The 16,903-nt window shown below is 40.5% G+C and overlaps 1 protein-coding gene across 1 annotated transcript in view; it reads right to left on the minus strand.

Annotated features, from left to right (window-relative positions):
- Window positions 1-16,903, minus strand: part of USH2A (usherin) — a 558,840-nt gene that overhangs the window by 416,786 nt on the left and 125,151 nt on the right. The window contains exons 14-16 of the mRNA XM_075204257.1: window positions 15,077-15,260; window positions 3,268-3,431; window positions 957-1,115 (exon numbers count right to left, since the gene is read on the minus strand). Of these exons, the coding sequence (XP_075060358.1) occupies window positions 957-1,115; window positions 3,268-3,431; window positions 15,077-15,260 (507 nt within the window). The remainder of the gene's footprint in view (window positions 1-956; window positions 1,116-3,267; window positions 3,432-15,076; window positions 15,261-16,903) is intronic.

The raw sequence follows: 16,903 nt of genomic DNA on the forward strand, positions 1-16,903 counted from the left end.
TCTGATCTAAGGAAAGCGTTCTCAAAGGGTTCAGCCAGAGCAACCAGAAATACACTTTTAAACTGTACTTTACTTAATTAATTAAACTACAAAATATTACATCTTAAATTATTGTGTGGATTTGTGGCTTCTAGCATTAATAGGAATACCACATATGTATACTTTAATACAGGTTTGGTATACTTTTGTGAATTATTAAAGTTATATTAAAAACAGCTTTGTTTGGTAGATTTATTTACCTATTTAATTTTATCTTTTTTGGGGAGACACTGTTTGTGTTTTTCTTAATTACTATAGCATGGGTTTACAAGCAATAATATAAGCATAGACGTTACTGACATATGTTAAAACTACATAGATTTTGGGAAAGGCTCCCTGGGTCTAATAAAACCCAGAGATTATCCTTGTTGCAAGAAGACACCAGTCATGATGTCAGTTGAATCTTCATGTGATGTTGAGGACAACCTCCAGTGCTTGTATTCTGTTAAATGTTGTGTGGCGAAGCATTGTGAAGTGATGTAACTGCCAGGGACCGAATCAAACAGTTCCAAGCAAACGCGTCGAGCACCAGGCTATCATTGGCAGACTGGCGTTAATAATGGCGAGTAGTACTTAAGGCATAAAAAAAGCAAAAAAAAAGCAGAACAGCAGTGAGTAGATTGCCGTACAACTGTTGTTAATAACCCATCTCATAGTAGAGAGCCAAGTAATGTGAGCTGGCATAGCACAGGAGAAGGCGGGTACACGTGGAGAGAGCAGACTACTACCCATTTTAAATTAAAACCATTATGTGGTCTACATAATGGGTCGACACTATTGTGTTGTAAACTTACGCTAATGGTGCATCCAGGTTAAAAAATATCTGTCTAATAAACCACTCACATCAATGGAAAAGCACTATAGCATATTTGTTAGGCAGTAATAGTAAATTAGCATAAGAAGCATGTGCTACTTACTGAAAGGATAATAGTCTGTGGTTTGATAGATTTCCAGTCCATCTCTATACAGCACATAATTAATCAGATTGGTATTGGGGTAATCTGGCGGGCTCCAGGTAATTACAATAGTGGTACTGTTCAGAACGTGTCCTCTTGGAGGGGGTTGTTGAGATGGAGCTGTAGAAGTAATCAAAATATATAATAAATCGTCATCTTAAATTGCATTAAAACATATTTTTAGCCATTTATGTTCCTATTACATACCCAAAATTCATTTGAGTTAAAAAAAAAATTTTTTAGAAACGTTTTATTGTCCATTTACAGTCTGATTATATTACCCGCCAGGATCTCAATGTGGTTCTTTTTTAAGCCCTAAGCATATAATTAATTTTGTCCTGGAGATTTCGGTGGTTCACATGAGTCAACCCAGTAAGCCTTTTGCACCCAGGGGACACAATGTACTCATAGACATTAGGACAATAAATTATGCTCACAGATCATAGGGGGAATACGATACACACTTAAAGGGGGCCATCCATATAGCGACCACTAGGCTAAGAGGACAGATGGTACAGACAGTAGTGTTGGGGGGAGATTAGAGTAGGGATACAGTTCATAGCTATGGCCAATATTTGAGGCAGTTAAGAAAGGGGACGGAATGAATAAACTTGGAGAGAGACCAGTAAAAGCAGAGGGGCTATAAAATAGTATTATGGTGACCTAAAAGCAGGGAAATATATATTTTATTTTAAAAGACTGGGTTGAAAAATTTAATCTAGGACTGGAGAAGAACAAAGGTCGACAACAGAGGTTGGAGGAAAGTATTGTAGGACTTAGAAGGGGGCTTGCTCTTGGGTATTGTATTGGAGCAAAGATAAGTTAGGATAAGGTGGTTGCCATGAGGGCTGGAAGACAAAGTAAGCCTGAGGATTGTGTGTAGTGTCGATGTCTAGTTGTAGATGGTAGGGACTCTGAGGAGGTAGTAACTGTAATATATATTGTGTCACACTTGACCCTTGCAACTAATAATGGTGGCACATTTTCAATGATTTGTAAGTTCCACCAGGGCAGGGGCTGACGTGAACATTCTCGGCTTGTACAGCTCTGCATAACAAGTTGACACTATAAATATAGGATAATAATTTATTAACAGAAGAACATATTTATATACAGATGGAGCATAACCATACAACCACAGCATGGTGGCTAAGTGGTTAGCACTTCTGCCTTGCAGCACTGGGGTCATGAGTTCAAATCCTGACCATGGCGTTGTCTGTGAGGAGTTTGTATGTTCTCCTCGTGCTTGCGTGGGTTTCCTCCGGGTGCTCCGGTTTCCTCCCACACTCCAAAAACACTAGTAGGTTAATTGTCTGCTATCAAATTGAACCTAGTCTGTGTATCTGTCTCTGTGTGTATGTGTATGTTAGGCAATTTAGACTGTAAGCCCTAATGGGGCAGGGACTGATGTGAGTGCTGCGGAATTAGTGACGCTATATAAATAAATGGTGATGATGATGATGATGAACTACAGAAGAATGCCAGAAGAGTCAAGAACAATCAATATTATCAGACAAGTATAACCCTGCCGCACCATTGCCACAAGTAATGTACTATACGCTGTTTCGTGGCAGGAGTTCTGCAAGGTCAGGTGTATTTAGTTAAAGTCCATTTTTTTCCAGGACAGTTACATTTTTCAGAAGCAAAGCAGCATGGCCTAACAATCGGATCTGGGAGGTGTAAACTGCATAATCATGATTATTTAAATCAGGAACATTGGGAGGTCTAAAATAGTAATGTAAATCATTGGGAAACGGTCTTCGGTAAAGATGCTCGAATTATCCTTAATTTAATTGAATTTGGCCAGTTTGAGTGCCCTCAGCTTATTCGAGATACGATCTTGAGGCTTAGGTCGGCTGGATTTGAGGTCGACCTCGGCAACCAAATCTCAGTTCATAGTTTGAGTTTGAGGAGCGACTTGGGACCTTTTAGAGGTATGCAATAACCTCCATTTTTCTGTTATAATATTAGCATGGTTTAAACAATATAGTGGTGGAAAATACCATAAGGATACTCACTGCATGAATACTACTTCTGAATGGATGTGACTTTACTAACAGTGCTTGCTAATACTTCAATGGGAAGTGACAGTGGGAATAAGGTACATGAACTGTATGCATCCATCATTTTCAATTTTATGACTACTCTGACTGGTATAAAATTCTTGTGACAAAGCAAGGCATAACTCTGCCTGCACATGCTTTGGCGAGCCAGTTTTTATCAATGTCACCCATTATAGAACATGTAGATGGAAGCTGAGACATTCACTTACTTGAACTGCATCCATACGGATTATTCACGTCCAGGCTGTTAGCACCTTCTACACAGTGTGAACAACTGAAACCTTTCACAAACTGTTTGCAGAAGCACTGGCCAGTTTCAGGATGGCAGCTACCGTTAACGGCTCCAGCGGTATTACATGTGCATGGCTGACATCTGCAGAAATCAGAGGGAATACGCCTTACAAACACACACTACAAAAGCAACTCTCATTTAAGTGCACACAAAGGTTAAAAGAGAATAAAAGACATTCTATAGGCATTGTTCATTGTGGTGAAATGAGGTATTAATATCACCCTAACCAGCCTGTCCCTCGTTTATCACATAATGTGGATTATAGCAAGAACTTTTTATAGCCCTCCTTTTTGTTCCCCCGCTTAATAGAGTACAACTGCAGTCTCTAATTACATGTGGATAAGGGGACATTGTAGCTCATTGTAAATATGTATACTATTTTTTGTATATTGTTGATGTGGCAGGGAGGTTGTTATTAATTGTCCTTAAAGTGAACCCAGAGGGGTTATGGGTAGGGCTCAGGTTGCAAGATACTGGTCAGGGGGATGGCTAATTAGTATCCATTGTTCTCACAAGACTACTCCAGACGTTTTGTCTACAATCTGGCTAGGGAGGTTCTGTGAAAGTACAGCTCATCTCCACTCCCCTTTCCAAACCCCTAGTCTAGGACTTACCAATGTTTAACAAGGAGAGGCCCAGGGCAGTGGCGCACGCAGGGGGCGTTTCTGAGTCTCCAGAAACCCCCCCTGCACTAACTAAGTGGCCACTATAGCGGCACCGTCCTATACAGCAGCCGCGGCGCTGTCAAACAAGCGTCCGCGGCAGTCCTCTCTTGTGTTTTTTTGTTTTTTTCTTTTTGAGTCGGGGGGGGGGGGAGAAACCCCCCCCTGAGAATCCTGCCTGCGCCCCTGCAGGGGTTTGCCAAGGGAGGGGAAAACACTGTGGAAATTTGACCCTAGATATAAGGGTCCGGGGGGAGGTGATATTCATTCTGGGATTTGATTCATGAAAGGTGCAGTGTAGCTAGTTTGGAGTTTTTGTTCTCTACCAATGGATTACAGCTGCAGCTAAGAGAAGAACTCCATGGGTCTTTAAGTCAGGACATCCAGGTGACTGTAGCTCCTTAAGCTAGTGGGGAAAGGGAAAGATGATGGGGTAAACCTGCCATTTATTTACTGTGTGCACATAATAATCTAGTGATTGTTTTTACTACAATAAATGTATTGCTTTTCTTTCTAACTGCATTTGCCTGAGTGACTAATAAGAACCTTAGAAGGTAATGGGTAGGCTTCCCTGGCCTAGAAAGGCACCTGTGGGTGGCCAGCCAGAGTGAAGTGGGTAGAATTGGGCCAGAAAACCCGGAATCTTCACATTCATTACATAGTAATTTCATTGGAATGAGTGAGCACGATCATATAAAACATATGAAACAACATATAAAGCTTGTGGAGGGTTAGAAAGAATCATTTTGAAGAGGACCTGTCAGCTACACATAATGGAAGTAGCCATTTTGTTGGTTGACCCAATATTCAGCCTAAGTTACAGTGGTGCTGAAGCAAAGCGGGTCTCATGCCAGTTTGTGTTGGGCGCACACATATGCTCGTTTTAAGACTTGCATGATTCTGGCACTTATGCCTTCCAGGTAGACTAAAGGCGTGTTCACGCAAATTCAGGTCATGCAGACATGCAGAATCAAGCGTATATGCCTGATAGGAGGCGTATGTTTTGTTGATAGAGGGCTATACACCCCGTAACTATCATGGCTGCTGGGGTTGCGGTGCTACGGGGTCTGGAAGTGAGGGGGGCTATTGATGGTAGGTTGCTACCACCTTTAAGGCCACTGCTCCCCCCTGACTCCCCCTCTCTGCTTTTGGCCCTGCTTTGCACGTAATAGAACAGAGCGGAGGCGTCTTCTGGTAATATACCAATCCGCCACATGCACACTGGACCCATGCACTGGACCGTGCATTCTCAGAAGAGGATGGCAGAACATCGCCGAGACCCTACGCAAAACATGCTATGTCACCCGGCGATGCACGGTTCCGCCCCTGCTCGTCAATATCACAAGATCACCTCACTCATCGACTAACTGAGGACAAAAAGTTAAACTCATTTTTCCTAAGAATGCCTAAGCAAAAACTCTGGATTTGATGTGTTGTGCAAAACACTTTCATGTAAATAAAGCTTTTTTTGTTATATGACAAGTTTGCTTAAGCTTTTTGTTTAGTACTCCATTTTGTGTCGTTGTTCTCTTTTGTATCTATTACTGTTTTCACTTTGCACAGCTTTTGAGCTTTTCTTTTCTTGATTTGCAGTTCTTTACAGTCATACTATAGATATCTACATACAGACATTTTTTGAATGATGCATATCTCCCCTAAGAATTTACAGGTCGATTTGGAAATCTCCATCATTGTTTTTAAGGCTGGTGGTTTTAAGTTCCACGGTGGGATCTGTACATTTTTTTTTTCCCATAAGAGTAAGCTGATATTTCCGTTATTGACCCGCTTTGGCTTTTTAAGAGGCTTATCTTTAGATATCTTTATAACCAGCTGTATTGCTGATGATGCAGTTGTTTCTATGCTGATTTAGTAATTATTACAGCATCTGGAGCATAAGTGAAAATTTAAGCAGAAATAACTGTATGAAAATGCAAACATTAAATGATTAGTAATTAGAATTATTTACATGAAATTGCGCCATTTGTCTAGGTGTAGGTGAATTATTACTTTCTGCTCAAAGGGAAATGTGAAAGGTAAAATATATTTGCACCCTATTCTGGATCATCAATGTCTTTAATCAAAGCGTTCTGCTTGGTTTGCTTTCTATTTCTTATATTATGGTTTTTTTTCCTGTTATCATACCCTATTGCATACCTGGTTCTATACTGCAAGTTGGAGCCTCTTAGGGTACTTCTTGGTAAGTTAGCTATCAATTTAAAGACACATATTTGTTTGACCTAAAAATAGGGACTATCACTGATTAGAGTTAGGACTACCCTATTAGCAGAAGTAACGTGACGAGTGGGGTACGAATTTACGGAGCTGATTAGAGCGACAGTGAGTGCTACGAGAAAAAATTAACAAAACTGACTTGGCCGACAGACAAGAAATGCTGACTGGCGCTAATAATGACAAAAGGAGTCCCCGACAGTGTGGTGTGACGTCATGTAAAATGGTCATTTAAAATGGTGAGCGCTATATCAGTATTTTTAAAGCGGCAATGCCGAGTCCCTAAGCCTAACCCTAACCATGTTCCTAACCCTAACCCTATTCCTAACCCTAACCCTATTCCTAACGCTAACCCTAACTATAATACTTAGCTTCAATGAGAAGCGGCATTGCCGCTTTAAAAATAGTAACACAGCGGCCGCCATTTTAAATGATGTCAAACAGCCCGTCGTCATTACTGGTGGTCGTGGTTTCTCAGCACACAGTCGGGGACTTCTTTTGCCCATATTAAGGTCAGTCAGCGTTTATCATGTGTCGGGCAACTCAGTTTCGTGCACCGTTAATGTGACTACCACCTGCCGTGACATGACGGGTGGCTTATCATGCATTTGCAAATGTGTGTAGCTAAGAATTCTGCATCTTTATCTACAAGTAGAAATAACAGCTTTGTTACTGGTTGGGGGCTTTTTCCTCTGTACTTGCTCCTTTCAGGATAACCCCACCCTTTCAAGCACCCGCTGTGAACCTATAAATTGAAAGAGCAACTTTTCTTTCTGTTTTGTTTCCTTTTGGTTACCTCCCAACAATTCAGTCAGCAGCAGGACAGGTTACACTGTCCTGGTCAGTGGTCCAGGTCACACTGGAGACGTTTCCACGTTGCGATGGTTGCGTGACCAGGCCTCAAGAGGGCTGCCTAGCACCGTAAAGCACTAGGCTGCCTATTGGAAATCTCCCTTCTCCGCCAAACATTGCAGCATAACTCAGAACATCCCCGCCCACGTTACAAACACGTCAGCGGATGGGGAAGTGAGACGGAGCTCTGAAAACTGGACCATCCCGCCCAAATTCGGAACAGTTGGAAGGTATGTGTTTGTTATACAATACTTTAATATATATCAAGGCTGTTAATGTTAGATATGTCAATGTTGAATCTGAAGTCTGCAGTCTTTCTCATGTTGAATATGTTTTCAACATCACAACCAGGGTCTGTTTATTGAAAGGAGATCAAGAATCAATAAACATAAAAATGATATATCAGTAACACTACCCGCTATATAATGTATTGCTGCCCCTGGTGCTCTGGTGGTGCTCCATATTGTTTGTGCTTTACCGAGCTACAGTTTGTCTAAACTTCTGCTCAGTTGGGTGCAGATTTTTTTGCAATGCCATGGATTGGTTTTAAAGGATAACTCCACCTGAAACTTAAATTTCTAGTGTCTGGCGTTCCTCCCAATCCCGCTGGTCCCCTGATGTCTTTAAGAGTCCCGCGATGCTCTCCTGACATTTACTGAGAGTGGTCTTTCTTCAAGCAGACAGTGTGTTGACAAAGCCCCTCCTCTGCAAACATCCCACAGAGGAGGGGCATTGACAACAATGAATAAGAAGATCATGGAGGAGGGGTTTGACAACTCTGCAGTCTCTTTGTAACAGGCAAGCAATAGAAGAAGCAAAGTGAGCGTTCTACAAATTGCGGTACCCACTGGATCCAGAAACTAACTTAACCTCCACGCAAAACTGAAATATCAGTTTTGGGTACATTTTTGGGGCAGTTTAGGAAACTAGACTAAACATGTTCTCCTAATTATGTTAACATGGCTAACACAGAGGGCCTGATTCATTATGGAAAGTTAAGCAAAAGTAAGTAAGTGAGGCAAAACCATGTTGCATTGGAGGGGGAGGTAAATTTAAAATCTTATGGCAGATTTATATTTGGGGTAGGGCATGTCCTAGATCAACTTTAAATTTCAGTGTACAAATAAACTATCAAGTATTTGTGTGCTACATCAAAAAACAAACTCTATTTTCCTTACGTGCAAAATAATAAACTAATTTGCACCCCTTGTATTGCAACATGGTTTTGTCCAGAAAACTTGAGTATGAAATCTTACTCAATTTTTTGCTTAACTTTCCTTAATCAATCAGGCCCAGAGACTGTAAATAAGAATTGTAGAACCTTACCACACACCTTAATCCTACCGTTCCAAATACAGAAAAATATTATATTACATTTGCTTTGTGATATTTATTACACACAAATCTCAACCTTATACAGAATATGTCAAAACACTGCAACGCAAAACAACAGTTATGTCCTGTATTACTATGCAGCCTTCTCAGAGATGAGATCTAATACTAAAAGTGGTTAATAAAATTAAAAATAGGTGTAATCGGGGGGTTAGCTTAATACTCCGCGAGAATATTATTCGACATGTATCGTAAATGGATCAGAAATACGTTCGATGTTTTATCATCTTTTCAAATAATCATTTGTTTTGCAAAAAGAAAAAGCAATATGCTTTAAAGCAAGCACACAAATCCTTTTCTCCTGCTGTATTTACCCCAATGGAACTCTCACCATCCTGTCTCTTGAGTGACCCATTCAACACCCTTAAAAAGCCTGATAAAAGCCACAGCCGCAACACTGACTGCAAATTTGTTTTATGGAATAATATTCCAACTGGGAATAAATAAAATGCATCATTTTGTTCGCCTCTGAATTTTATCTTCCGTTAAAGTCAAAAAGAACATGAAGGGATTTTTTTTTTTTTTTCCCCTTATCATTTCGGCAATTCTATGAGGCATCTCCTCAGTAAATAGTTTCATTACGACCTGTACTAATTGGCATTGGCAGATTAGAATTTAAATACAGCGCAGAAGTCAGGAGAAGACTAAAGAGATAATATTATGCACAAAATGACAAATCACCTGGGTTATTTACAAGAAATGATTTAATGCAAACATGTAAGTAAACTGGAAAAGAGTTCATGTAAGAAAATATTTACAGGAATTGATATTATCTTGGGTGTTTAAATAAACTACATTTTTAATCTACTTGTGCTATTTAATTATTTTGTTTTCTGTGAATTCTATTAAAGTATATCTGCCGAGAAGTTGCTAGATTAGTCATTTTTCTGCAGATCTCTAGAGAGTTTAGCAAACTGATAATATAAGTCAATTTGTTTGAGATTTTTGTAGGAAACAGAATTATGTGCACAGTTGATTATTGAAGTGGCTATGTAATATCAGGATTACATGATGGTTTTATATCAAATGTTGCAAAAGTCGACATGTGTGTGTTTGGAAAATTATTAAATAGAATCCAGTTACTTTTAGTGGAAAATTTTCATCTGTAAATCATTACACTGAAGGAAATAAAAGTGTGTGTTGTGCCATCATGCGATCAAACCATTACACAATTGTGCATCTTTTCTACATAGTACCTGTGCTGCACACTCTAGTGTTGAATCAAAACAGTTATGCGTTTGAACTGTAAACGAGGCATTCAGATTGAAGCTAATCGCTTTGCCGAAGAGAACTATTGTAACATATGTGGTTTGATTGTATACTGATGTGATGTAAAAAAAAATATAATAAAATAAAATGTGATGGTAGATTCATAGTTGGGGTAGGGCATGCCCTAGATCACCTTTATATTTCAGTGTAAAAATAAAGCTAGCAAGTATTTGTGTGCTAGATGAAAAAACAGCCAGTATTTATCTTATGTGCAAAGTAATAAACTAATATGCAGCACTTGTATTATAACATGGTTTTGTCCAAGAGAAAATTTACTCATTTTTTTGCCTTACTTTCTTACATTCCTTAATGAATCTCAGGCTCTATATACAGATAGACAGACAGACAGACAGACAGACAGACAGACAGACAGACAGACAGATAGATAGATAGATAGATAGATAGATAGATAGATAGATAGACAGCTATATATATATATATATATACACACACTCTATATACACCCACATATTCCAAACAATATGGTCTGTATCATGTAGTACCCAGGAGAGGTTTATCTAACAATACCTTACCATGTTTATTCAAAGGGGGAGTATGAATAATACGTACGAGACAATTTCAACTTGGAAAAAACGAAAACCAAACTAAGATGCATTGTCATATTGATTTTTTTCCTGGGATAAATGGTTTTTGTAATATTAATATAGAGCAACCTTTATTGCATTGACTCTCCAGGTACAGTTAGAGGCTTCCCAGAAATCAATTTAAAAAAAAAACAAAAAACCTTCATTTTTCTTGCGGGAAAGCTTTTCTCACCGAGAGAATTTCATAAACACTAATCTGTCAAGATTTATATAAATTAGCAATCTGTGATGCTCATTGATCGAGTCATTACAGTACACACAAGACCAGGACTATAGGCTCTGAAATAAAGGACACTGCAATATTTATCCAGTAGAGGGCCACAGACTTGCATATCTTGACATATTAGTGTGTGCTCTGTGTCTAGTTTTGCATAAAAATGAATAGATATCTTTTTTTTTCTATTACACTTTCAGTAAAATTGCGTATTTGCAAAATAGTCATCTATTTTTTTTGTATTATGGTAAAAAGTTTCCCGACATTGTGCTACCGCCTCAATAGTTTGTGATTTTTTTAGTGTGTTGCTATTCATCATCGTTATCATCGATATTTGTTTTGTATAGCGCCTGCATATTCCGCGGCGCTTTACAATTGGGAATAAACATAGTAATAAAACAATACTGGGTAATACAGACAGACAGAGAGGTAAGAGGGCCCTGCTCACATGCTTACAGTCTGTAGGACAATGGGAGTCTAATACCTGTGGGTAAGTTGTACATATTGCATAGTGGTCCAACAAGATTTCAAAGGTACAAATTGCTTAGTGGTCTATATGATCCAGTCACACAGCAATGTTGGTGAAGGGGTCAGAGGGTTGCTGTCTTGTGTGAACTGTGTAGAGGGTGGTAATAGGGTACCCTAGGGAGGTTAAGAGGGTGGTTTATTAATTTTATAAGCTGGTCTGTAGAGGTGGGGATTTCAGAGATCGCTTGAAGGTTTGAAGACTAGAGGAAAGTCTTAACAACTGTATTAACACTATTTAATATTATTAATGTGAGTTTGGTACAGCAGATCCCTTGCGGAATCCAGGTGATTTCACCATTTGTGTAATAGTATCTTAGAAATATGGGCAGTAAAATGGTTAGAACTTCTGTCTCACAGCGCTGGGGTCATGAGTTCAATTCCTGACCATGGCTTTAGCTGTGTGGAGTTTGTATGTTCTCCCCGTGTTTGCGTGGGTTTTGTTCGGGTGTTCCAGACAAAACCTACTAGTAGGTTAATTGGCTGCTATCAAATTGACCCTAGTCTGTGTGTGTGTGTGTTAGGGAATTTAGACTGTAAGCTCCAATGGGGCAGGGACTGATGTGAGTGAGTTCTCTGTACAGAGCTGTGGAATTATTGGCGCTATATAAATAAATGGTGATGATGATGATAATAAACCCTTTAATGCAATTATACAATTACAAGTTAACCCGTGCATGATACTCATGCATTCTAGTCAAATCTACTTAAGGTGTTAAAAAGGTTCTTGTCATCTTCATCGCTACATACACACGCCGCTAGGCTTTTATATATTAGATAATGCTAAGAATTTAGTAGGTCAGTGTAGTATATAACTCTGCCCAGCAGGTGGCGCTGCAGCTTGAGCACTCTGTCACCCGGTAGTTTTTTCCACACACACACACACACACACACACACACACACACACACACACACACACTAACACACACCGCTAGGCTTTTATATATTAGATAATAGTCACCAGGTAAAGATGTCAGCTATGCGCTTCCTGCCATCTCTACATAGAGCATTTAGATTGAATGCTAAATGTTGCTGCGTGAAGAACCTTCCCAGTAGTGAAAGAAAAATCTGTGACATTAGGACAAGAGAAATTTTAGGAAGAACTACCTACTGCCTCTACACTAGGCGACACTAACAGATACATGTATACAGACACACACTCACATATAGATCAGCTCAGTAGAACTAGTCAGTTACATTCTATTGTGGCTTTCAGGTGAAAGCAACTTCAGCGATAATCTTGGAAAATATACTTTTTCTATTTTGCCCACAGACAGAAAATATTCTTCTTTCAATATTCTACAGATAGAGAGTCCTACAATATCTGTCATCAAAAAGCAAAAAAAATAATAATAATAATAATAATAATAATATCTGCTTTGGTAAAAAAGAACTCTCCATGGGCTTGAGTCATTAAGGAAAGTAAGGCAAAAAAAGGAGTAAATGTTCTACGGGACAAACCATGTTACAATGCCAGGGTTGCAAATTAGTTTATTATTTTGCACATAAGCGAAATACTGTCTGTTTATTCATCTAGCACACAGATACTTGATAGCTTTATTTGTACACTGAAATTTAAAGTTGATCTAGAACACGCCCTATCCCAACAATAAAACTGTCCACACATTGTAAATGCCCCCCCCCCCCTCCAATGCAACATGGTTTTGCCTATGTGCAAATTTACTTCTTTTTTATGCTTTGCTCTCCTTAATGACTCAGGCCTCATGAAACCACCACGTCAAGAAAAGCTAAAAATAACTGTTGAGGTAACAATGTAGGCTCACATATTAATTTCTGCAAATAAGCATATTTGACCACTGTGTCCACGTTCTCCTTTTCGAGGGCACCTCCTTCGAGATGCATTGGACCATTTGCCGTCCCAGATGGGAATGAAAATGACGGTAAGTATAAAAAAATCACTTCAAACTCTTGCATATTATTACATCTGGATTAACCCTTTAACAACCATTTTCTATAAAATATATTGAAATTATAAGGACTTTGGGGCTGTTTTCAGGTCATGTGTCACATTTTTACTTTACATTTTATTACATTGGTAGATTTGTATAAAGTGCATCAGGTTGGTGCAATATGGCTCCCATTAAAAGGATAGGTCAACGTCCAAGCTCTGTCCCTTCCAAAAATGTGCAAAAATATGCAAAAGAAAGGGGCTCTGCATTAAAACCCACTCTCCGTCTCTAGAATTTCATTTAAATATCCTGTACTCAGAATTATATTTCCGCATGTAACCACAACACTATGGGTATTCCTATGCCAAACCGCATTCAGCAAGTAGCGTCCGATCTGCATAGCTCTTCCCACCAGAAGTGGCAAGAGTTTCCATCCTGATGAGATACAATTTTCCATGAAAACAGGCTTAATAGGGAAAAAATGGATGCGGGACATCTCAACCGCAGTTGTACTGTAGACCTGCATTTTTAAAGGTCACCCATCCTTCACTTAAAAGGGTGATGAAAGAAAAAGTATAACGACCCTCAATCAGCACCCAACCCTATAGGAAGCATGCCTGAGGAGATTATTGTCCCTTTTATTCATTTTAAAATATTTGTGTTGTATACTTTATTTATGTGATGCAGAAAATATGTCCAGAGCTTGTAACTCAGAAGGGATATTGAGTCTGTTCCCACCATTGGAGGTTCGGAAATGTTTCATCTCAGGGTAGTGCAGATAACTACATGCAACATAGGTGGTGGGCCAGGTTGCCTCATCAAGGGGTCAGGTGCACTTGCTGTCACCTCTGATATCTCCTGTTGTACCACAGTGTTCTGCAGCCGGATGAGTCCTGGCGATCCCGGAACCTCAACAAGATGTGTGCATTCTCTAGAAGTTTGAGGATAATCAACCACTAAGACCACTTCCCAGCGTTCAGAAAGCAGCAGAGAGCAACGCATTGGTCTGAAAAGTCTGCCTGGAACTTTCAGATAGAAGTTTGGTGCGTTCCATAAATTACACACATCATGTAGAGGTTCTGGAAACAAGTCCAGCACACATTGTGTCTTTCCAAAGTGACTAGCTATGTGGGTCTGTGCAATGGAAGCATATTTGTAATTTGGTTGGTAGTGGGGTCTTGACAGTGTGGGGTATGTGTAAGGTTTGCAAAGTAGCTGGCAACAGTCTGGGGGAAATTTTATCCATCTGCCATTTGCCAAACTTCCCCAACTTTTCACTAAAAGTACAGTCCTAGTGGAAAAACAGGATCACATTCCTTCCCCTAAGCTATTACCAAGGGTTCTTGTTTACTAGAATTTTATAAGTTTTTTTTCCTAGTTTACAAATGTATATATCATTATATGTTAGAGCTGTGTAAAGGTAGGCTCTACACCCCCCTTGTGCACCACCCTGCCCTTCTTCTTAGCTCGTCGGGAGCAGGGGCGGAATCTTCTTGTGAGTGTGATGCCGGGTTGGGACATCATTGCCCAGCATCACACTACCTACCCGTTACCAGCATGGAGGAGGTAATGTAACCAGAACACGGAATCCCACAAGGTCAGCTCACCTCCTGCTGTTGTAAGCATTCTGATGATCTCATTGGCTACAGGTTGTTTATCCCCGCCCACTTTAAACCTGAGGATACCTTGGATAAACAGGTGTAACTACAGAATACAATAAGATGCTCAGACGATAGTCAATCACACCTTAATGACAGTATTTTTTGACTGGTCATTAAGGACTGTAATATGGCTCTGTTATAACTTGATTTACTTTGTCTGGTGTGAACCATTTTTTTGTTTCTAAATACACAAATATGTTGCTTGAAAAATTTTCTCTGCGGCCCCTCATAAGAGGATAAAATATGAATGGTATGCTGGTTATATTGATCTGCATATTGTCCTGCATAGAATGAAGACATTTTAGGAATTTGCAATTGTTAGGGAGAATTTCGACAAAACAGTTGGCTGGTGTTTCCATGGATAGATTTTTGAAATGTTATAATATGAACAATTTTGTTTACATACCTTCCAGCAGCCAGATCAAATCCATAAAAGGATTCACTACATCGATCACATTTAGGTCCCGATACAGAAGGATCCCGACAATGGCAATGACCATTGTTATCACTGCAGGTGGCATTAATCGAACCTTTGGGGTGGCAGAAACATGGCACACAGCCCATATTTTCATTACTAGATAAATGAAACCCTAGAACAAAAAAAGAGATGTTTTCATTTTTGTTGTTTGTAATAACAAAACCACATAAAAATATTATAACTATGGAAATAACTAATTTCTCATCCAGAAGGGATGTAAAAATGATTTACCAAAGGGCTGGCTATACAATGATTTACTAGTCTTACATAGAAGGTCATATGAGGTCAGTATATAATGTATCTTTAAACAGGTTCATCAAGAAAGAAAGTAAAAACACATGGATACAATTTGTGAATTGGAAAAAAGGAACTTTCTTCATCGGGGATGTAGATAAGGGGTATTAATAATGAACGAGACTAAACCAGGGTTATACAGCTATACAGCAGGTCAATAGACACATGCAGAGGATAAGGAAACACAAGATCAGACTATATGGCCGGACTGGTAAATCCCTGGTGGTTTCCACCGCCCGAGGGTCCAACCACTTAACCTAGCCCCTGCCCCTTTAAGACTGACAGCGGCAGTGTTGTGATGTCATTAGGTCACATCCACGATGTTGTCAGTGGAGGAGCCCACAGAAGACAGCCGGAGAAGGTGAGTAAAGGTAAGGGGGGAAGGGAATTTGATGAGTGTTGGGAAGTGGAGGGTCTGTGAAGAGGAGGAACTGGGAAGTCTGTGGAGAGTTGGGAAGTGGAGAGTCTCTGAAAACTGGGCAAGTGAGAGGTCTGTGGAGAGCAGAGATGTTGGGAGTGAGAGTCTGTGGAGAACACTGAAGCAGGGAGTATCTGGAGACCAGGGAAGTGGGTGGGGGGGGTCTGTGGAGAGCAGGGAAGGTGGCAGTGACAGTCTGTGTAGAGTAGAGAAGTTGGAAGTAAGATTCAGTGAAGAGTCTATGGAGAGTAGGGAAGTTAGGAGTGAGAGTCTGTGGAGAGCAGGGACGTTGGGAGTGACATTCTGTGGAGAGCAGGCACATTGGAAGGGAGAGTAGGTGGAAAGCAGGAACGTTGGGAGTGAGAGTCTGTGGAGAGCAGGGACATTGGGAGTGAGAGTCTGTGGAGAGCAGGGAAGTTGGGAGTGAGAGTCTGTGGAGATCAGGGACATTGGGAGTGACATTCTGCCGAGAGCAGGCACGTTGGGAGGGAGAGTAGGTGGAAAGCAGGAACATTGGGAGTGAGAGTCTGTGGAGACCAGGGAAGTTGGGAGTGAGAGTCTGTGGAGAGCAGGGAAGTTGAGAGTGAGAGTCTGTGGAGAGCAGGGACATTGGGAGCAAGAGTCTGTGGAGAGCGGGGAAGTGGGTGAGGAGTCTGTGGAGGGCAGGGAAGTTGGGAGCGAGAGTCTGTGAAGACCAGGGAAGTGGGTGGGGAGTCTGTGGAGGGCAGGGAAGTTGGGTTGGGAGAGTCTGTGAAGACCAGGGAAGTTGGGTTGCGAGAGTCTGTGGTGAGCAGGGACGTTGGGAGTGACATTCTGTGGAGAGCAGGCACATTGGGAGGGAGAGTAGGTGGAAAGCAGGAACGTTGGGAGTGAGAGTCTGTGGAGAGCAGGGACATTGGGAGTGAGAGTCTGTGGAGACCAGGGAAGTTGGGAGTGAGAGTCTGTGGAGAGCAGGGAAGTTGAGAGTGAGAGTCTGTGGAGAGCAGGGACATTGGGAGTGAGAGTCTGTGGAGACCAGGGAAGTTGGGAGTGACATTCTGTGG

This window comes from Mixophyes fleayi, chromosome 3 (genome assembly GCF_038048845.1).
Source record: "Mixophyes fleayi isolate aMixFle1 chromosome 3, aMixFle1.hap1, whole genome shotgun sequence".
In the NCBI taxonomy this organism is placed as follows: domain Eukaryota; kingdom Metazoa; phylum Chordata; class Amphibia; order Anura; family Limnodynastidae; genus Mixophyes; species Mixophyes fleayi.